The 24,123-nt window shown below is 44.6% G+C and overlaps 1 protein-coding gene across 24 annotated transcripts in view; it reads right to left on the reverse strand.

Annotated features, from left to right (window-relative positions):
• Window positions 1-19,122, reverse strand: part of SCRIB (scribble planar cell polarity protein) — a 668,035-nt gene extending 648,913 nt beyond the window's left edge. For 13 of the 24 annotated variants that reach the window (XM_086966377.1, XM_086966369.1, XM_086966366.1 and 10 more), the window contains exon 1: window positions 18,839-19,120. In XM_086966377.1, coding sequence (XP_086822503.1) covers window positions 18,839-18,997 — 159 coding nt within the window. In that variant the 5' untranslated portion in view covers window positions 18,998-19,120. Of the gene's footprint in view, window positions 1-18,838 lie in introns of all 24 variants that reach the window. The other 11 variants (XM_086966383.1, XM_086966358.1, XM_086966368.1 and 8 more) reach the window with 4 other exon arrangements.
• Window positions 19,123-24,123: the final 5,001 nt, after the last annotated feature.

Genomic DNA, 24,123 nt, shown 5'->3' on the forward strand with positions numbered 1-24,123 from the left:
AGAGTTTTAAAAACTTAACTTTTCACGAGAATTATACATTGCCTAGATATGTTATTGCATCATTAGGCTTTTGAATTACTGATTTTTATGTTTGACTGTTCTCAAATGTCTTATATGTACTATAAATGTATAAACAAATTATCGCTGTGAACAGTTTTACGGTTCACTGAAGCTATGTTGGGTTTCCAGCGACATTTGAAAACCACCTGGCTTTAGGCCTTGTGGTTTGTTACAACATCTCCAGAAACCACCAATAGCATCAAAGGACAAGAGTTAACAGTGCTTTAAAAGTGAAGAAAAAAAACTCCCCAAATGAAAAGGCAGGGCTAAGAGGAGGACGTTTTGTAGAATCTAGAATTTCTTGCTGTGGAAGTAGAGCTGCAGCCGCAAATGTGCTTTGAAAATTGTTGGGCTTATAACCCGCTATGAATTTTAGTGAGTGTCCCAACTTCACCCTAGACTGTAAGCAATGACTAAGTAACATGGAAGTGTGGGAATATAATTACTATGGCAAGTAGGATCCAATTTGGATGCCCATGGCTTAGCATGACAAGATGAAGGAGGAGGTTAGCTTCCCCAGACAGTGGAAGTGTATTGCCTTCATTGACTGAAGACACTGAAGCGGGGAGAATAGAGACAGGGCTACCTTTAGAAATTAATTCTGGATGTTTCTACCAAAAGACTACTCATTAATTCTTCCCGAGCGCTGCCATTTGGTAGGCAGTAGGGGCGAGGGATGGGACTGTTGATTCTGTTGTCCAAGGTGAGGACGTTTGTAGGTAAGTTCTGCCCTTTAGTCTGTCCTGAATTACTGCTTAAGAAAGTGGGTGACAGTCACGTACAGATCTCACACTACATGGTGATCCTGTTCCTGGATACTCCTGCTGGGTCCCAGACCACTAAATACAGTGAAAATAGGACTTTGCACAAAGGATGTGTATGGAGAGTAACGCAGAAAATTCTGAAGATTTACACTGAATTAACCAAATTATGCAGCAAGAAAATGTAAACTATGCAGTGTATTTGGAACTATTTGAGGCCATAAAGCTTCACTATTTTTCCATTTTTAAAAACATGTTACACTGTATGGTCAACGGTCTCACCTCATTAATATCAGTTTAACACCAAAGTCCAGCAATTTAGCAACTAAAAGCGGACCTGCCTAGGAGCTGCAACATACATGGTAGAGTTTGAATTATCTTTGAGCTGCACGAGACAAAAAATTTTAGGTTAAAATCTGCAAAATAAGCAGGAGGTTGATGGTGTATGTGGCAAGAGTGGCTTATTCTTAATTATGAAGAAAAAGGTACAGCCACAGAACCGTATAATTCACTGGGTCCTGGCTGAAGCCCATCAAGTAACTTTCTGAGAAGAGGCAGAGGCCTTGTGTAGCGGTAGGTAGGGAAAGTCAAACATAGGTCCAACCAAAAGGAGTGCAGATACTCCAGACAGCGATAGCTATTCACTGTGCAAATCAGGTCCACAAAGAGACATTATTTGCAAATGTCCTAAAACCCACCATGGTTTCAGCATATCTTGAGTTATGAAGAGCAAATTTACTTTTTTAAATGTAGACTCACACTGTTAATGGAGGTTCCAAAAACACGTCCACAAATGTTTAAAAAAAACCAGATATTTAAAACACGTACTGGCATCTCTTCACCGCTCTGGGTGTAGGTAAAGTGTCATTATAAAAAAGTGATCTAGGAGTGGTTTGCAAACATTTGACTTGAGTGGATCCCTATTAAATAATTACTAGAACTCAGGAATCCGAATGACTGATTATAGGAATCCGGGGACCCCCACTGAGTTATTACAGGAAGCTGGAGAAACCGGCCCAAGCATTTTTTATGATTCGAACCAGAAAGAAAAAAATACACCAAAAACACAGAAACAAGCATTTAAACAAATGCACAAAGATAATGAAATAAGTACAAACATTTTAAAAAAAATAATTTCCCAACGGGAAAGTTGGACCTTTTCAAATTTCATGTAAAGGCCAATCTTTATCCATACTAAATTCCGTTTGATGCCCTTGCCCTGCTCCCACAAATCAATCTGAGGACACCAACTTATTTTTGATATCCAATTTCAAATTCCTTCACATTTGCAGAACGTTTTAAATTTAAATTTTTACATGTTGCTTCTTTATTTATACACACTATTATTCTGTTATTATTGAATTTTCTAAGCAGCTGCGGACCCCCAAGTAGACGTCGCGGACCCCAGGGCGCCCAAGACCACAGGTTAAGCACTAAACAAGAAAAGCCAACCTGCATACCTACGAGTTATCCAAGCCCACACAGCTCGCTATGGTCAAGAACAGAGGAAGTTAGTGGCACAGATTAAGAACCACTAACCAAGAGAAGCCAACCTGCATGCCTACGAGTTATCCAAGCACACACAGCTCGCTATGCTAAAGAACAGAGGCAGTTAGTGGCAAATTCAAATCTTGTTTTCATACAGGTTTGTAAACCATGAGGAGCTTCAGTTTTGGAAAATGGCTAAACTAAAGCACTGGCAGACCTGATTTGCCCTGAATCACGCAAGTGGTCAAGTGTAAACCCAGAATTCTAATTTTGATGCGAGGTTTTAACACACTTTTTTCTTGCACTCATCATTCATATACCAGCTCCACTGTATTCCAGGTGTCGCAGCACACCTTGATGGCACTCGGCTGTCAAGGTGGACCCCGATGATGAAGCATGTCACCGACTAGGTCGGTGAGTGAGGGGTTTATTAAAACCAAAGAAGGACTTTCTTCTTTTTCCACTAGAAAACCATCCCACCAAAATCGCTTTTTGAGCCTTTTATGGTGGTACTCCTCTTTTCTGTTATATAGATACCTAGCCTAGGGGACCAGGAGTACTTTCCGTCCACTCACCTGGATTAATTACCTTTACTCTCTCCATTTGTTTATTGTATAGGGTTTTGCATCTGACATCAACATCCCTCCTCTATAAAGCTTCCCAGAAGCAGCAGTGCCTCCAACGAATACTTTGTCATATCGCCCATAAGACGAGTATCTGAGGGCACTGTTTGTTTTAAAAACACTTTAAAACAGCACTTCTGACCAAAGTTATTAAAATGATTTACAGAAAGCAAAAAAACAGATACAACAACCAGTAAACCACTCCAACAAGAAACTCAAAGCAAAACAGAATAAAATATTTTTTTACAAAATTTATAATACAATGTAAATTAATTTCTTAGATCCGCTGGAGAAGACTTCCGGGAGTTTTGCAATTACTATTTTAAAGAAATGTCAGACGATTTGCAAAATGAAACGCTAAAAAAATAACACATAGCATGTTTTAACCTGATTCCGTAAAGGACAGGAACTACGACAAAAGCACTGGCAATCGCTTGTGTAGAACTGAGTTTTTCTCAAGCATCAATTAAACACAAGGATTGGGTCCAACATGAGCCCCTGGTCATACAAGTACAGCACATCAGCAACAGTGCAAGCTTCCTGCCGCACAGAAGAGGTACAGACTGGACAGAACCAGGACAAGCTTCCATCGAACACAGACATTTCACAGGTTCAGCTATCGCAGCTGTAGTGCAAGCCTCACTCGAACACTGAACCAGTGTCTCACAGGCATCAACGGCACAAGCTTCCTTCATTGTGTGGGTGCAGCAGCGCAAGCTTTATTCCCTGTCATAACTGGCACATCTTTGGCGGCAGAAGGGCTTACACATAACCGGTACCACATGTATCAGCAGAACTAGTGCACTCCCCACAGCAAAGGTACAGACACACAGAGGTGCAAACTTCCCTACATCACAGAGCAGATGCAGCAGGGCACGCTTCCCCGCCTCGTAGAATTGATACATCATAGACAGCAGCAGGGCAAGCTTCCCTCTACACAGAAGAGGATCAGCATCGGCAAGAGTAGTGCAAGCTTGAGTTTGAGTTTGAGTTTAAGGAATTTGTAGAGCGCGCATACACCATGCGGTTTCTTGGCGCTGTGTGACTACTGCTACTCAGGGGGCAGAAAAGTTAAGGGATACGGCAATTTAAGAGGGGAAGGCTTGGGTAAAAAGAAAGGTTTTGAGGCCTTTACGGAACAGGGGGTACTGGGAGCAGGATCTCAAATGGAGTGGGAGAGAATTCCAAAATGCGGTTTATCAGCAGTGCAAAAGTGAGCTCCCCACACCAGATGTACAAGCAGTAGTGCAAGCTTCCTGGCTACTTCCTCTAAGTTCAGAGAATCAACAACTATTTCTGAGAGAAACCCGCCTTCAGCAGCTAGGGAAATCCCCCTGCCTGAATACTAATTTATCTAGGCAATCATAGAGGTTTTCGAAGTACTGAGTCTTCAATGACATTATTAAGACCATCATACGTCAAACTCTGCACCTTCAAGGTATAAATATGCCTACATTTGCCCAAACACACGGTGGTTTGGAGCACATAGACTATCTACTTGCCTGACGCCTGCAGTAGAAAGTGCCGAAGGAAGCAGACCCTCCAGCTGAAGCACTGAGAGACGCTGTCTTTTCTCCAGCCGAGAAATCCAGCTCCAGTGTTTCCAGGCTACCCTAGCGGGTTACTGGGAAATCGAGTCCTGAGAGAGACATTCTAAACCAAGGTACGGAGCTGATCAGACCCTTAGAGAATTCTTGGAATAGATTCTTGGCAAAGAATACTAAACTTGAGCTACACCTCACTTACTTCTTCCCTCGTACTAGACTTAGGTTAGGTACAGCGGGGTAAGCGTATTTTACAAGCACCAGTTGAGTACTTTTAGTCATTCTTTTATCACAGTATGTATTTTATATGTTTTAAGGCAATTTATGGCTTAGAAACCATATCATGCTTTTACAGTACTACTTTATAATACTTTTCGTATTATATACCTTGTACTTTATAACCAGTATTACGATTGTAGCAGTACATTTCTTATGCTTGAGAAAGAAGACTGTTCAATAAATACTTTTTATTGAAAACGCCCGTCTCTCTATTTTCTAACACCTCTGGTGAAACGAAGCATGCACGATTGACTGAGTAAAATAGTTATCTATGGTTTCCGCGACTGTAGAGATTGATTTCTTATTCTTGGGAAACATAGTGGTCATGTTTATGCGGTTGTCAGAAACTAATCCCTTCTTGTTCATTCGAGAAAGTTTCTAGTGATCTCTGAGCTAGCTGGCACTCACTATTAAGTCTAATATATACGATGGATACCTAGTCGAGGTCAGTCCTACGTCTGAACTATAGTATGTGTTATTCCAATGCGCTAAACCTATTGGGAATATAGGAACTACACTACAGGCACGCTTCCCGCCTCATAGAATGGGACGCTTACGGGCAGCCATGCGCTTTACAAATCGGTAAACATAAACAAACATAGAATTGATACATCATAGGCAGCAGAAGGCCAAGCTTCCCTACAACACAGAAGAGGATCAGCAGAGGTACACGCAGTAGTGAAAGCTTCCCTCCATCACAAAACAAAGAAGCTTAAACTGCAGCAGGGCATGCTTCCATCTATCACAGAACATGATTATCATTGCCAAGAGTAGTGCAGTCTTTCCTCAAACAGAGAACAGGTACCAGGTGTGTCAGAAGTGCAAGTGAGCTCCTCACAGCATAGGTACAGACAGCGTCCCTACATCAGAGAGCTGATGTAGCTTAAACAGCAGCAGGGCACACTTCCCTCAGCCACAGAACAGGATCAGTATTACCAAGATTAATGCACTCTTCCGTCACAGAGACAGTTAGTGCACAGCAGATGTAGTGCAAGCCCCCTCGAACAAGGAGCACTAATGGAAGGAGATCTGGCATGAACTGTGAACTGCAAATCTAGAGGATTCAAGTTCTTATCCTTATACTTTGTATAAACAAGACCATTTGCCTTCTTATTTTTAGAATCGTTGCAACAATACTGCACATTTGTTCTTCTAAGTTGCTTCATTTATTTTCTACAAATTATGTTGATCATTGAAGGATGTGTGTGTTAGTGGTGATGGGGAGGTGGACTGCCCAGTGGCTTTAAAGCCAGTGTGTATTTCTGCACATGTCGTAATTAAATGTGCTCATTACTAAATGTCAAGAGCTGCTAGGACACAGATAAGATTTAGCCGCCTGGCTGAGGAGGCTTGGCAGGACATCTTCCGTATGAAATAAATGATGGAAGCCGAATTAAGTAAAATCCGTTTACTACAGCGGATCTTGAACCCCAAGAGGATTTCTTGGTGCTGACTGGCCAACTATTGATGGGTCTCACTCCACAGCCATCAATCTAGGCCAACCCAAAAGAGACAGAACGCGGACTGCTGCTGTAGAAAAGTATCCAATGAGCAGAACCTCATGCACATGGATGGACCTAAACGATGGACTGATTATGGCAGCCAAGCTGGAACCAGAACAATGCTTTCACTTCGGTTACAAAGGTAAGTGTACAAATTGTGGTGTCACTACATTCTGGAGTTCATTCGAATTAGGACACCATTTTATTACAGCTTCATACAGAGTCACCTTCTCGGCTGACTCCACTGCCAAGTTTTCTTTCACTTTACAACACTATCTGGAGTAGTATCCGTTACTGTAGCCCAGCCAACTAGGCAGTGAGGTGCAGCAGCTAAATACTGCACCTGCAGCAGAGAACAGTCAACCCCACGACCCCATTGGCCAATACACGAGGCATCAACTCCTCTGCAGATTGATAGATAGGTAGCTATTTAGAGAGATGGCTGCATACGAGGCTGTTTCTGCCACTTTATTAGAGCAAGAAGAAATGCTAAACAGCATTATCAAAGCAATGCATGCATAACTAGTCCAAGTACTTCCCATCAACTAGTCTTTGTTCAAAAGATGTTTTTGTCTTGCATGGTGTCTAGCGCCCCATTACACTAAAACAAAAAGTGTATGCTATAGGAAAACAGAACGGTGTCCCATGCCATCCAATTCTACGGTGTACGGTTTTAAAGTTCATGTAGGCTTACTACTGACAAGGTAAAGGTACAACTTTCAAGACCATAAATGTTCTAACAGAATCATACTGATCTCAGTCGTGTTTAGGCACATGTGCTTTATGCTAGCAGAAGGCAGCTGATTAAGGGCATCCACTGAAGGCTTACCAGCCCGGAATGTGTCTGGAACACTCCCAAGTGTGTTCAAATGCTCAGAGTTTCTCTAAAAAGCTGTCCATGCACCCAATTACCACACAAGTCTGTCCACCTGTGACTCAAACAGACGCTAGGTTTGCCTACATGCCCTGTGTGCCACTCGAGCTAGACATGTATCCCATGAACTTCCTAGGCCTGACACTGTACACAGAGCTCCTCATAAGAGTCACTTTCTCTAGGTACAAGGACAATTGTTCCCCACGCTTGTCCCTGTACCAGAATACACAATACTGCGCTTGTCCCCCCAAGTGACCATAGCTCGAAGCCGCGCATGTGTTCATTGCATTGTTCATATAGTAAAATATATAAAGTATGCTCAAAGCCTGTCGACATATTTAAGGCTGTCAGTGTTCATGGGCTGCAACCATATGACAAGTTTGTAGCTTTCTACACATTTTTCAATGAGACTACAGAGGCAATCTGCCTACTGTTTTTCAAAGTATTTCTCAAACAATGCATTTGCAATGCAATAGGTCTCGCATTTACAATGCCTATTGTCGCAAATGAGAAACCTATTCCGCAACCTTTCAACCCAGCTGAGGCGTGAGTAGCGGTATGTGCCATTCTGGTTTTAAAAAAAAATGTAAGCGTTGCGGGAGAGCCAAGCAGGAGGAAAGCATTTTGTGCCGCATGGACCACAGTTTGCTCCACGCAAACCATATACTCCGGGTGATCTAAAAAAACAAGATGTCGCCACAAAGCAGCTGGACGCATTCACTTGGGATGAGGGAGGGGCCGAGTGCGAGTGCTGTGGGAGAGGAGGGTTGTGAGAGACACAGGGAGGCGTATTTTAAATTAGGTTATTGTGAAGCGCTTTTTAATTAAAGAAAAAAACTCGCAAACAAAAAAAAACACATGCACCCATTTTTGGGGATCATAGGGAACAAAAGAAATTGTGCAGTATGTGCCATACTAGTTGAACAAACTTTTCAAAAAGTGTTTCCTCCCTGCAGCAGCATGTGCAGTGCTGGTTAAACAAATGTTAAAAAAAAGCAATTCCTGCCTGCAACAGCAGATACTTGCAACAGCAGACAGAAGAAAAGCATGTTGTGCCACCCGGTATGTGCTCTGCTGGTTAAATAAATAAAATTGTTGCAGAAAAGCATGTCGTGCCTGCAGCAGGACAAAATAATTAAAGAAAATAGTGCTCACAAACTAAAGAAATATACTGTGTAAGCACACAAGTAAAAAGTATAGTCCTTATGGGAGGTTACAAATGCAGACAAGGCATTACAAAGGAGGAACTAACAAGCCTATTAACGAGTCAGAAGCAACTATTTAGAAAGGACAGCAACAGGAGCTTCAAGTCCATACTGAGAACAGCATGCCTTGCAGAGCACCGCATGCCCTGCCCAGGCTCCAACTGAGAATTAAGCCATTCTTTCAAGGAAAACATCAAGGGGGATGAGATCATCTCCAAAATTTTGTATATTGAAAATAACTTGTGCTCTCCAATGAACAGCATTATTTGTCCTTGTGCAAGTCAAGGGAACATTAAAAAGACAACTTGCGACAAGATGGACAAGTCTAGGGTGAAAGAATCATACTTGATTGTACTTTACAGGGACCTCCACACATCCAATACCAGTAAGATGTTAAAGCCAGACTGATTTTGTACGGCTGTCCACCTACAGAGCGTACAGAGGAGCAGGCTCTCTGGGCAGGTATAGAGTTCAGGTTAGTGTCTGAACAGAAGACACCCTATTTGTCTTCAGTCGCCTCCACAAACTAGCAATGTTTTTCTCATATAACTTGGCGGAAGTATCTATCACACACGCCAGTGCAACCAAAGCATCACAAACAAACAGCTGTAAAAGTGTTTTAAATTGAAGTAGCAGGTCCCAGGTAAGTGCACTTAGAGAATGCATGCAGACACTTTCTGTTGTACTCTCATATGCACACACGTTTTAAGTACCCACCACCCACCACACAGCAACAAGCATTTACAATTCAACAGTCTCGCCTTTGCAAAAGTTAGAGCTCTTGGCATTGTAAATTACATTTTTATTTATGTGTTGGTTTTGAAAACAGATAAATAAATGGCATTGTCATTTACAATGCCAATAGCTTACTCTCTCGCAAATGCACAGAGCCACACACAGAGAGCCACACAGAGCCCCCCCCCCACACCCACACACAGAGCCCCCACACACAGAGCCCCACACACAGAGCCCGCCCCACACACACACAGAGCCCGCCCCACACACACACAGAGCCCGCCCCACACACACACAGAGCCCGCCCCACACACACAGAGCCACACAAACACACAGAGCCCGCCCCACAAACAAGCAGAGGCACACACACACACAGAGCCACACACATACACAGAGCCACACACACACAGAGCCACACACACCGAGCCACACACACACACACCGAGCCACACACACACACACCGAGCCACACACACACACACCGAGCCACACACACACACACCGAGCCACACACACACACACCGAGCCACCCACACACACACCGAGCCACCCACACACACACCGAGCCACCCACACACACACCGAGCCACACACACACACACCGAGCCACACACACACACACCGAGCCACACACACACACACCGAGCCACACACACACACACCGAGCCACACACACACACACACACACACACACACACCGAGCCACACACACACAGAGCCACACACACACAGAGCCACACACACACAGAGCCACACACACACACACCGAGCCACACACACACACACCGAGCCACACACACACACACCGAGCCACACACACACACACCGAGCCACACACACACACACCGAGCCACACACACACACACCGAGCCACACACACACACACCGAGCCACACACACACACACCGAGCCACACACACACACACCGAGCCACACACACACACACCGAGCCACACACACACACACCGAGCCACACACACACACAGCCACACACCCAGAGCCCTCAAGGAACTGCCCAACAACGGTGGAGCGCTCTGACTCTTCCTCCCCAACACGGTCTATGTTGAGCCCCACTCACCGGCTCTCCTCAGGCTGCTCCTCCGGTGGGGGTTCAATCGCTGTCTGGGCTCTTGGGCAGCTGCACGCGGGGCTGATATGGGGTGGGTGCAGGCAAAAACAATGTGCCTCGGTGCCCCCTCCGCGTTACCTCTCCACCGGCTGCTGCTGCACTTGCCTCGCCAGGGCCCCGTTTCACCCGGTCCATCTCAGGACCGGGACTTAGTGTGGAGCCAGCGAGGCTCCCAGCTGCCGTCTCCTGCACTTCCGGACAGATTTCAGGCACTGCCCACTTCACGGGCAGGAGGTGCCTGGCGTCTGGTTTGGACACACGGGCCGCGGCAGTGAGTCTTGAAGCAAGCGAGGGGTAGGCTCCCTCCAATTCAAAATATAAAGCGGGGTCGGAACCCGTAATTAAAATAACATAAAATAGGCGGCCATAACGCGGGTTGGGCACCCGCTAGGAATTAAAAATATAAATGCGGGCAAAGTCACGGGGTGGGCACCCGCGCAATAAAAAACAATTAAACAGAGCGTTTTTTTCAGTACATAAAAAACAGAGGCATTGTCAACACAAAGTTAGTGTCCTCGAGAGGCAGAAAGACCCGTCCTTTTCAGACTGGGGGGTGTGTTTTTGACTGTTTACATTCTTTGATGTTTTTAGGTCTTCGCCAGCTCGACTTGCATGTAGGCGGAGACCTAAAAACATCAAAGAATGTAAGAAGAAAGTCAAAAACACGCCCCCCCCCCCCCAGTCTTAAAAGGACGGGGCTTAAATAGAAAGAAGAACGTCACTAGGACCTCTTCTCCAATGGCTGGCCACCGTTTAGGAGGCCGCCAATGGAGAAGAGGGGCGGGGCTTAACCTTGCTAGTGATGTTCTCTCTACCCCATTAAGTCTTGCCAGCAATACTGCGCATGTGCGCAGTCTTTCGCAGGCGGAGACCTAAAAACTTATAGCGCCTCTTACACTTTTTAGCAGGTATATTTAACATGATTATAATAACTCTAGGAAAGTCTCCTTGTAGGTTGTGTCTGACTTTCAAAACGCAACGAACAATTGCAAGATCCATTTTACTCTGATCAAAGTAGAGGGATAACTGGTTTCAGTTTCTCTACAGTGACACTATAAAACAAATTAACTAAGAAGCATGCTTCCAAAACAATCACGGAGGCCAGCCTACACAAGACATTCCACCTCCTACAGCTCCCAGGCTGTGTTGGGGATTCAGCAGTAAAGAGCCAGAAGGTTAAAGACTAAACCTGAACACAAAATCCTACAACTGCATGAGCCAGGGAGAGATGCTTATTAGGACAAGCAGTACATAACGTAAATTGGGTCGAAGTGGCAATCAGGTGCTATTGCACGTTTTTAGGACCAACACAAGCTTGGAAGGAGATGCGGTTTATTGGCAACATTAGAAATATGGATTCTGTCTAATTCTAGCTTTGGCAAGACTGAAAATTGTGCGAATCTGGGCAAATCAGTTAGGAAATGTAACCTAATTGCAGTGGTTTAAATGTGTACATCTAACATAGTCTAGCACAGTCCTAGTCTCACAAACCATGTTCCTCATCCGCCAAAGAGCAGCACTCCTTTGCTTTTCATGTAGATTAGCGTTACAGAAATATCAATATAACACAAACGTGTGGCAGGTAAATCAGGACATTACAGCCTTCCTCTGTTACACTCCAAGACTCTAGAACAGCAGCCTGACAAAGATCCATGCAGGAGCACCACTTCTCAGTTTCTGGAAGAAACTAAAATAGGTCTGTCTATTTAAACGAACTCCTTGTTTGGAGGAGTTCCAAACTATACTGTTAACCCAATGAATAACTGCTTACTCTCCTGCAATGTACAGTGTGTTATAGTTGGGTTCAAACTATGAAACTGTTGCATATAGACATATTACATGTGGGACCATAAGTAAGAAAGGCAAGCACTGACAAAAGCCAACAGGAATGGTAGTGTCTGCCAGTATTTTGACTATGCCAATGCTTGTTTTCTCCTGTTTTTTTGCAAAATGTTATTACTGGGGATGATGGTGTGCCATCATCTAAAAAAAAAAAAAAAAATAATGGCTAAATGCTAAAATAAATTTTTGGACTCAGAAAGCACACACGGTCACAATAGTACCTGGCATGTAAAGGAACTACTCTGGGGAGGGATGTGCTCCTTGTTAAAGGGCAGCATGTTGTCACTGACAGTGAAGTTAGCCAAGGGCTGAAGTGGGCTGACCCACGGCCCAATGCTGCATGCCGTAAAGTGTGGAAGAAAAAAGTGGAGAGACAAGAATAGACAACTGGATGAAGAGAGGTGACTGAAAGCCCATTTAAGTATAAGCATACATATAATTTTAGCAAAAACCAAAAGGTCTTGCCAGACGCCCGTACTGCCAAAGCCAATAGGTCTGGCATTAAATGACGGCAGTATGGCTTTGCAGTTGTTGTTCCTTGTTCTTATAGCTTTTGTAAAACTTCATTATTGGAAAACTGCTGGGACCTCGCTAATATAAAAAAAATATTGCCTAAAAGCAACAAAAAACAATTTTGTTTCAAAGGAACTAACTACTTTGAGTGTGGATGTACGTCTTGTGAGAGCAAAATACAGTCATTCACAGTAAAGTTAGCATGTTGTTGAAGTGGGTTCACCTAATGCCCCATGCTGTAGTGGACAGAGGAAAAATGTGAATGACACAACCACATACCAATAGATCAAAAAGGCTGGCCGAAAGGCTGTATATGAGTGAATGTGTGTAAAAAAATTGTATTAAAATCAAAAGACGGTCAGACCGAAAAAGTGGGGTATTCTAGAGCAAAACTGAACACTTACGGCAGAAAACCCAAGATGGGTTAAATAACAAGACGAGAAGTTCTAGTTATAAATTTATGTATAGTGGTTGAGACAAACCTTTGCAGAACCGGGTGAGTACACCTACCATTTCCGAAACGGCGCTCCTTTCATCATCCCTTCTAATAGGATCCTTCCATGAGTAGCACAGTATCATATATTGAGCGCTCTTACCAGTGACGTGGTGCCCTAAGTGCTGTACCAGCCTGGTTGTCTAACGTGCATGTTTGGCAGACTGCCCGCTCAACGCGTAGCCAATATGGGCACCTCAGAGATCATAGCGTGAGCGCAGATGTTCAAAGTGCCCGGCGCACCCAAGAGAGCGGCATCGGGTGCAAGGGCCCACACACTCCACATGGCCATCGCTCACTGTCTTCTAATTGGCCACGGGAGCACCACCACTCCTCCTGCAGCCTACACAGGGACTGGCGACTTCGAAGTCATCCTTCAATCCTCTGAGGCGAGAGACAGCGCCGGCACCTGCGCCTCTGCGGAGATTCATGGGGCCTGTGGTCATATGCTGGGCTAAGGCAGACATTAAACCTGATTAACAATGAGGCAGCCATTGCGGCAGGTCTAGGGCCTGCCTGCTTTGTCCTCCAGCCATTCCACATCTTCACCTACGCTCACATCCTTGACTTCAACAATACACGTGTTAGGTGCAGCACTCGAGAGGCCCTGGGAGCTGGCCTGACAGCAGCCCTGCCCCCTGAACCCGGGTAACCTCGCATCGTCTGGGAGAGATTTCTGACAAAGGATGCGAGTGTGATTGCAGGCCCACGAGGCACGGCGCACAGCCCAGCCGGGGCAGGCTGCCTGGGGTGACGGGCCCTGCTGAATAGTCTGTGTGTTCAGGGGAAGGCCCCGAGCGAGGGATGCAACCATCACAATGAAAGCGGGCTCGGCACATGCACGGCCCAGGGAGCCGTTCAGCTGATAAACGCATATTTCCTTCGCATCATCAGCCTTACAACTGAACCCCCCCTCACCCCACCCTTCCGTGGTCAGAGCCAGTGGTTCCCTAAGAACCGCAGGGGTTGTAACCAGTGAACGACACCCTCTCCCATCACCATAGCAGCCACGGTGCCGGCATCCATTTAACCCGCTTCAGCAACCAAGGGCCAATGGTCGGTTTCCAGATCAACACTACCGACCATAAGTGACCGATTACTCATTTGGTTGCCAGATCAACAACAGATAGCAACTAACATAAGGCTCATTAAAATAAGGCAGCCAATGTAGACTGGGGAGTCTAATTTCTGTCCAGTAACCCACACTAGACCCCCACACTCCAAGTAACTACTGATCAGCAGCCCCTAGGTCCTCAAAACACTTCCATCCCTGTCTGCTCATTACAATATAGCAGACTTGACAATCTCTTTAACACTGAAGTGTCTGCTGGCTGCTCGAGGCTTACTCAGCCGTGTATCTTAATGTTCAGTTGACACAACAAAGTCAAATCTCAGTTATGCACTGCCTTGTTCAAAATTAGCATTTAAAGTTTAGTAATGAGCTACACCCAATCCAGAGTTAGCGCTTGTAATCTGCCACCCACAAATCCCCTGTTGTAGATGTTTAGGTCTTGCCTACTACACAGAACGTACTAGCTCTAAGTTTACAGTGGGCTTAGAGCCTGACCATTGCTTACCATTCATTAGGTTTATTGTCACTATTTGCCTTCTTCTTATTTGTCAGCTTACGTGGGCTTTCCTTCCACTGTCCCATTACTGGTGCCCTTCCACTACTCACTTTACAAGGACTACTTTTTTCTTGACACACACCACAAATGCATGTTTTCCAGCTCTCTCCACCGTATACTTCTCTCCTGCACTCCGCGCTCAGTGTTCCTCTCTCTGGCCTGTGTACTTCTCCCCACCAGATCCAAATTGATCTCTAGTGACCTCACATTGCTTCTAACCGCCCTATCGTTGCTTCTGCCTCCTAAATAGAAAGATCTAAGCCGCTACACCATTTTATAGACATGCACCTCTACAAAAGGACTCAGTTGGCCCAATAAAAGGTTTTTATGTTTTTATACTTTAGCCATGCTACACAGCATTAAGGTATCTGTGCAGCTTGGCTAAGAACTAATGGCAAAGCCAATAGGTCCCAAAGGGAAGAGCTATTAGGTTTGCCAGTGCTGGTTTCTAATGCCAACATTGATCTCCCCCCCTTCCTTGATTCTCAATATAAATGATGCCAGCGCAAGAACATATCTGAACACTGCCACTGAATCTGTTTAAGTCCAGGAGAGACGGGAAAAAACACCCAGGAGTTAAGAAAAACTTAGACAGCAGGGACATTGTGTTCCCCATCACGTCACACACAAAGATAAAACGACAAAAATAACATTAATGTGCATGAAAGCAATCTGCAAAACATTTGCTATAGATTTAGAAGATATTGATGTGAGTTAATGTGATTGTATTTTTCAACCCCAGCCTAAGGTATTTAAATATAACATCACATTGGCATTCAAAGAAGTTGTAAGACTCCTTCAATTCTTCTGCCTGGACTATGCAAGCATTTTCATGTACAGCTATATCTGTATTAGATCCACAAAATAAGTTTCCTGATATATCTAGGGATCAGTCAACGACTCGCTTAGAAGGCACACAAGAAAGAAGGAGTGCAGCATTCAAATAGCTATTGATAGAATGATGAAGTGGCTCACAATATTGGAGTACACACAACGCTCACTGAAAAAGGATCTTACATTTAAACTTAATAAACAGCATAAAATCCAATTTACAGTTTCCGATTTAAAAAAAAAGGAAAAGTAAATATTATCCTTCCTGTCCAATATGGAGAGCAATGTGAAAAACATATTTAGTAATTTGATTAGTGATGTGAATTAGAGCACATCCAAGAATACCTATCACATTACTACACAAACATGACAAAACAATTGAAAAACACTTTTTTTTACATGTAATACTAAACATACAATAGAACAGTAACCAATCAAGTTCCTCTTCCTGGAGAAAGCAATCATAAAGTGAGGAATTGATCACAATATTTTCAAGCACTGACACATAGGGGCTTAAACTATTCCTTGTAAACTTGCTAGCAATAGCCTATCAATTATATACTGTACCCTGTAAATGTTGAATGCATAATATGATCTCTGTGTAATGTAATAAATAAAGATAAGTTTCAAAAAAACTATTCCTTGTAAACTCGATGAGGGATAATCTGCTACTATACAACAACAAAAAGAGAGGCAGGGAAAAATAAGGAACCACTCCTAACCCCCGGTTAAGTTTATGCAAACAAGAAAAGAGTGTTCTATGGTACACAATGAACCACACATGGAGCAAACAAGAAAAGAGTGTTCTATGATACACGAAGAACCACACATGGAGCAGGGAAAAATACAACTGGCCTCACTTAGGTCAATTAGGAAAGCCCTCACTCACCAACCTGGTTGATGACATGCTTCATCATGGGGCCCCACTCAAGAGGCAGAGTGCCTCTCCAGTGTGCTACAACATGTTTCAGACAAATCGATGAATGTAAGAAGACTTCAGAAGTTAATACGCATATCAAGGCATCATAAGTCGCCATAGTAACGCTAAGATTTTCAATTTGCAGTCGGTCTGTTTTAGACACAAGGTTGATAATGTTTCACAGAGCCTAATCCATTGCTGAGAATTAAATTTGCTTCCAGTATGTTAGGCAAGGAGAGTGTGAACAATTCAGTTCACATGCACAATTTGCTAAAATGCAGAATTAGAATCACATTGGGCCACGTAATGGGGCATTATAGGAAGTGTGACGCTGCTGCAGCTCATTACACTTGAAACAAGTTCTTTATTCTCCATGCCCAAAACCGTATGTCATTTTGTCTGTCTATCATCGAAGCAAACAGCCTCAATAGTGTACGTCCCAACTGTGGCTAACTAATCCCGCCCTTTGAAGATCAACAGTTTAAGAAGCTCTAAGTTCTTTCCTTGGCATCTCTCTTCTTCTCAACCACCTGGAACCCTTTATCCTTCTGAATATCTTTCACTCAACACTCCTTCCTCACCATGGCCAGCTCTTTACAGTGCCACATATGCACCTTCCTTGTGGTGGTAGTGGTACCACTGCCCCCGCTTGCCTCATCCCGCTTGCCTCATGCAATGGGAAACCACTACAACTGTTTTAATTGCTTAGGCCAGAGCACCATGGTCATGCCAACCTTTCCATAGAGTTGCCATCATTGTATAAACACTAGATGCCCTCCACTCACCATCAATAGCTCCTCCAACTGGTCCTATGGCCTCAGGTTTCCGTACAGTCGTACACCATGGTGCTTGCTCCCTCCCCTTAGAGCCCCCAGACCATGCCCCCCCCCCCACCCCGAGCTGCTCTCCCCGCTCAATGGATAGCATCTATAACTTGTTCTATGGGACTATGCCCCAGGCAAAACCTAATGGGCCTTCGCTTGCACTCACACAGTGCATGTTCACCTAAAAAAGTACCTTGGAGCAGAATCACAAATGTATATTAATGCCCGACTCCATGATACTCATTTTATTGCCTACGGAAGATGAAAGACCAAGTGGAGCCACTGGGATTGGAACCTATAACCATAAAGTCAAACACAGATCACAGTAGCAGATGCTTTAGCCCTGCAGGTCTTAATCTTGCAACTTCTGTGGGCCTCTCCGTGAATCACTACTGGAAACCTAAAACCACAGCCTAAGCTATTTCTACAATTTGAACCACAAAACAATACCTAGAAATAAAGACAGAAGTGGCCCTCAAACATATGCACAAATTATGAAATGCTTCATTCACAAACAAAACAAATATAAAAACGAAACTGTTAAATGGAAGACTGGAGCTTTCCTAAATTTGGCTGCAATTAGGATAGTTGCAACAATATCACTATCGTTTTTTCTCCTAATCTATGCTGTCGGTTCATACCAATGCTTCAATCGAGGCCATGGTTCGTCCATTCTAGACGGTTTACTGTACCCACAAACCAAGCTAAGAATATCAACTTAATTGACCGTTCACAATTTCAAACTCCTTCACATTTACAGAGATTTAAACAAATATATCGTTTTACTTTTCATGTATATATACTTTATCAATCTGCAAGCATGATTTACTTTTCTAAATAGCTGAGGACCACCAGAGTAGGCATGGCAGTTAACAAGTTAAGAACTGCCACTTTAGCCTACTGTGACACACGAAGCTGCACTCCAACCTAGGGTAGTCCCCATCAGCTAAACGCCTCACCATTAGTAACTTCTTTAACCAGTTTGAAGGCTGCATCCTTATCCTGCGGTGGTGCATCCTCCAAATCCCCAGCAGTTGTCACCCACCTGGTACCACCACAGGGGGTAGCTCCTACAACCGCTTTAGATGAACCTTAGGGGGTGATGCTTCCTGCTTTGCCCCCTCACTCTTGCAGCTGACTCAAAATCATGGGCAGAGAAAAGCAGGTGCCATCCATCTCTCACAGGTGGTAGCTCCTAGAAACTGGCCAGAACGCCAGTAGCCTCCATACTCTTTCTGTACCTTTTCGCACTTCCTTGGTGCCATTAATTGGTTCCAAATGCCCTCATATCTTCTGGTAATTGCTATTCTCCTGAACCACACAGATCCCAACAGCTGTCCTCCCCCAAACCAAACCCCAGCAGCTTCTCTGGCCACAAGCAGCTGCTGCCACGAGCTTCAGGCCCCATTCCCCTGGTACCTAGTAGGGTCCCTTACCCCCACATCCTCCCAGGTCCCAGCTGTTCCCCCTCTCTCCACATCCCATATGGACAGCCTGGGCTCGCCATGAGCAGCCAGTCTCTACAATTGTTTCTGAGGGCTCCATGTGCCCCGGCACTTTGTGCTGGGACTGTGCACCCACCCCTTACCTTGGGCAGCTCTCGCAGCTGGTTGGCGTCCAGCAGCAGCTCCTCCAAGCTCCGGCAGTGCCGGTACAGCTCCTCGGGCACAGCCTGTAGAGAGCAGTGCCGCCGGTCCACGGCCTCCAGCTGCCGGTTACAGCGCCACAGGGGCATGCACTTGAGCATGGCGGGGGCTCAGCGGGCACGCCGCATCCCGGTCTCCAGCACAGGCCGCGTACCGGGCCTCACTCTCCGGCAGCCGCTCCGCCCCGGCCCGCCCCTTGCGCACCCCGCCAAACACAGCGCCTCCTGCCGGCTCTACCACTAGGCCGCACACCGCTCTCTATCGGCGCGCACGGGGCTATGGGAAAACGAGTCCTGAGAATGTAAAAAGCGAAAGAGCTTGGCGGGGTGGGACTACGTATCCCAGTATGTAAACAAAGCTCTGATTGGAAGCCAGCCATCGCATGGCGAGGTGGGAGACTTAGTACAATTATACAATAATAAAGACGGATTCAGGCGGGTGTGGACTACGTTTCCCTAAAGGCATAGCTTAACCTGCTCTCAGAGCAGTGGCGTAACGTCAATATTTAAAACAGAAAACTACGAGCCCCTGATTGCTCCTTACCTCTTATTACGTCAAAAGCTTTCCGCACTTAATTCTGGGAAAATTAGTCCTTTTGCTTTCGCAAATTGCAGTAAATGCCCTGAAAAACACCACAACTCCCAGGTCACATTGGAGAACATCTCAAGAGTCTACGTCAACAAAACTGATTTAAAACTATGGATATTAAAAAGGGACAATAATAGCACAGTCCAAAAAAACGTAGTGCCAAAACAAGTGACGTCAACAAAGGCATCAAGTTCGAGTAAAGAAAGAAATGAGCGCGAGGCAGAGATGTGAGGAACAACGAAAGTTCACTTTATATTGTAAATTTGTTAAATGAAGAAGGTATCACCGGCGCCACAAGGGGCTGCGGAAACCTTCATTTGTTTCATTTACAGCATCAGCTTTCCGCTATACAACTTTTAGTCTAGTAGTTGGGAAGAGACCCGTTGTTGTATCTTCATAAGCATATTTATACACATCTTTATACAATAATGTTTCCCATGCGTTCTATATGTATTATCCATTATGCATCTTCTGTACTTGTATTAGACGTTATGGTAGAATGCTATGGGGGGTGGGCGTTCCTTGTGTTTTCCGCATGACAAATTCGAGTTCTGGAATTTGGTGGGGCAGCAGCAGTTTTCTAGATTGGAGGTGATCTTTATGGATGCATTTGATGAGCGCACCTTGTTGGATGAATATTGCTGATAAATACAAGCCTGAATTTCAGGCGGGAGACAGCTAAAATAAAGCCAGCCCTGCCAAGAACCACGTATCAGGCGTGAGTATAACACATATCAGTGTGGTGGTCCTCATCCCCGCATTGAAATGCATTTCATGCATTATAGCGCCTCCTCAATTGCCACATGAGGTGCTGCTGAAATACATATGATCGACTGAGCAAGTTGCAGTGGCTGTGAGCGTGGTGCGCACTTCTCCCAGCATGCAGAGGCTAAGAGGTGCTTGCAGCTCTGCGAGTACTGCAGTACGATCATCCTGTGCGATTGGTCAGACCACCATATTATCACCTACCAAATACATGCCACAAAAAGAACACCCTCCACACACCAACTCCTGCCCAGGCCCGGACTGGCCATAGCGGGCACCGGGCGTTTCCCCGGTAGGCCGCTAGGGTGGGGGCCGGTGTCGGGCCTCCGGGGGGCCGTTTTCGTTACCGAGGGTCGGCAATTTCAGCCCCCGGTAACAAAATCGGCCGAAACCGGCCCTCGCAAACTGCTCGGCTGCACTCCCCCTCACCCAAAGGGGGGGCAGCTGAGCAGTTTGCCAGGGCCGGTTTCTGTTCCCAGTCCGGCCCTGCTCCTGCCCCTATAGTGGATCATAAACACTAAAAACCTGAACTGGGATCATTTAGCTACCTACTGCGAGAAAGAACTCCTTCCTCCCAACAACTTATCCGATGTCCATGAACTCATGGACCATTACAACTCCACAATGACCAAGCTAATTGACCACCTAGCCCCACCTAAACTCAAAAATATTCAGAACAAAGACAAAAACCTGTGGTTCAACAAAGCCCTTAACGAAGAAAGGCGCAAACGGAGACTAAATGAACGGTTATGGAGACAGCAGCCCTCCTCCCCTCATCTCAAACTATTCATCCTCTCTTGGACCCTGCTATACTGTCTTGAATATGTTTTACTCCTTACTGTTACCCTATGTTGGGTCTTGTTCGCGCTATACAAAACAAACAAAAAAGAAAGTGCTTCAATATATCCAAGTGTTGTAGAGACACCGCCCCCGGGCCGACACACGTGGCGCCTAACTTAACTGACGTCACAGTCAGTACCCAACGGTGAAGCAGACTGACAGCGAGATTGGAACTAGAGCGCCATTGTAATTTGTGTAGGGACGGCGCGGCCGAAAGGTATTTATGTAAATGCATGTTGTTGGGTTCCTTAGCTTGAGGCGTGCGTTTTGGAAAACTTTGTATTTCGAAGTCCGTTAGAGTGAGGCTTATCGACACTGTGCAGCAATGGAATAAATGTGTCAGTGAGCTTTGTCGAAAAACGGAAGGCTGTCTTCCTCTTGGTTTGTGAATCATGACAGCTGAATTGTTGACATGGAGCTCTGTTTGCAATGGTCGATGTTTATTGTGGTGCGCTTTGCGGCTATTATAAAGCAGCTGTTCGCTTCCCCGCATGAAAGCGTGTTTCACAATATAATTTTTCGCCACTTTCCTGCATAAGATGTTGCTGTTTTGCGAGCTTGTCTTTTTAAAAATAAAACGTCATGTTTCTAAGCCATTCTGCTCATCGAGCCACACAGTGTTGTACATATTACAAAAAATAAGTGGTTCAACTTTAAAATATGTATGTTTGAATGAGTTAATGAATATAGTATAAACTTTAGTTGTACACACTGCTAAACAGACATAATATGCTGTTGAACTTGAACGGCACTCTCGGTCACATGCATCATTGTTTCTTTTTGCGATTCGTTATTTGCGAGAAATAGGGAAGCGCAACTAAGGAATCGCAAAAAGCTATGCATCATTTTTTCTGCATTTTTTTTGCGATTCAGTAAAAATCGCAATTTTTACCGAATCGCAGAAAAAATGTGAATTCTTAATTGCGAATTCGCAAAGTGTGAAAAAACACTCATGATGCATCTCATTTTGATTACAACCAGGAAGCTAGAGAGCAATTACACCCACCTGAAGCCCTGTTTTAACTGCAGGAGTGGCTTTTGGCAGTTTGAGCTCAGCTTGGAGCAACTGGAGGAGGCTTTCTGTGTGCTGTGTTTTCAGATATGGCTTCAGAAAATGTTTCAGAAGAGCAACATGCTAGAAAAAGAAAAGTAAAATTCAGTGACCAGGAGCTAGAGATATTAATTGAAGAGGTCACTGCGAGGCAGGAGCAGCTTTTTGGAAAGCAGTCCCTGAAGGTTCCTGAAGAGGTGGAAATAAAACTTTGGCTGGCAATACAAGCTAAAGTAAATGCAATGTGTGTTGCACACAGAGACATCAATAACCTTCACAAACGCTGGTATGACCTGCGCAGTCGTGCCAAAGAAAGGATTGCTACCGCATCAAGTCTGCCAAAAGAACTGGTGGTGGGACTCCCAGGGACAGACCTAATACCCCCTCGAGGACCTGGTAGAAGGAACCCTTGCCACAGAAGCGGTGATTGGAGTCATAGATATTGATACTTCTGAGCAAGCTGGAACCTCTCAAGGTAATGCTACACATTTTACTTTTTCATGTAATGTTGGTGTTTGCTTGACACTTCTAACAGTGTCATACGTCCTTTTTAAATTCCCCTGCTTGTGTTGTACATATCACAGGATGGGTGTACTCTCAATGCTTCTTGTAACAATAGAAGCAATGCCTCATGGTACTTGTAGTTCTTGGAACTGTAAATTGTCTGAGACATGAAAAATTTTGTTAACAGTAAATAAAAGACAATAAGGTAGTTAGAGTAAGTGACTAGGCTTGAAACATGTGTTTTTCACATTGAAAGTATTTATTTTAATGTGACATGAAGTGCACTTCTTTAATAGTAACATACTATTTGCACTCTTTTAAACATTAGATGCAGACCTGGACACTCATTTCATTGAGTTTGCTGAGTCATTCACGCAGGAAATGCTGAACTCTGCAGGAATGAATTCTGAGACATCATCACCCACAGCACAGGCAAGAAATCCACCACACAGAGTGCGCCAAATTCAAGAGTCTGACAGTGATGACAATGCAAATGTCCATCTTGATGTCCAAAACTCTGCTCAAACACCAGCACCTGAACAAAGACAACTTGGCAGGCGACATAGAATCCAGCAATTTTATAGGCGGAGGGCACGTCCTTCACAGAGCAGATCAACCTTAGATGATGACACCAGTGCCAGTGTTGTTGAGTTGAAGCTGCTGAAAGTGCAACGTCTGCAAGGAAAAGACATAAGGGTGATGAAGGGGAATTAAATCACATCAGTCTTGACATCAGTGCCATTAGCAATAGTCTTACTCAAATGACAAAGGTCATAGAAAAGGCACATATGGTGTCATCTCAAAAACTAGACCGCATGGCAGTAGCCATGGAATCAATGTGTGCAGCAATGCAGGCACAGCAATTTGCAAATTCCAGTAGGTCTAACAGGTCAATGTCAAGTATGCAGGCATGTAGTAGGACAATGAATCGGATGTGCAGTAGCACTGCTCAGCTTATCAAACATACACTTGGCATGCAGAAGGACATGATACAGTGCTGTGGGGACCTCTCCAGAGGAATGACTGCACTCCAAAGTTTTGCAAATGACATGCAACTTGTGAAAGCAACAGGAATGTCAGTGGAAGGGGAGGTTAGTGATGTTGCTTCAAAAAGGAGTGGTCAAGGGAATACAAGTCAAATTGGTGAACGCCGTAGTAATAGAAAAGTAGACAAAGCAAGCTGCATACCCATGGGCACTGCTAATCTAACATGTAAGGCTTCAGGGGTACGAGGAAGGAAAAAATGACATGTTTGCAATGGCCTGTATTTTCAATAACATCATAAGAATTAATGCTTTTCACAGACTTAAAGAAGTAAATGCATATCAATTTACTTTATAGAATAATCATTATGGTGTCAAGAGTTCCAGGACTTACATTTGAATGTGAAGTTAATAAACATTACATGTAAGCACACTACAAACATTGTAAGCGTCATACCTCTGCTAAAAATAATGTTGTGTAATCTCTGCCCTCCTT

The sequence above is a fragment of the Lissotriton vulgaris genome, chromosome 4_1, assembly GCF_964263255.1.
Source record: "Lissotriton vulgaris chromosome 4_1, aLisVul1.2, whole genome shotgun sequence".
NCBI classification, from domain to species: Eukaryota; Metazoa; Chordata; class Amphibia; order Caudata; family Salamandridae; genus Lissotriton; species Lissotriton vulgaris.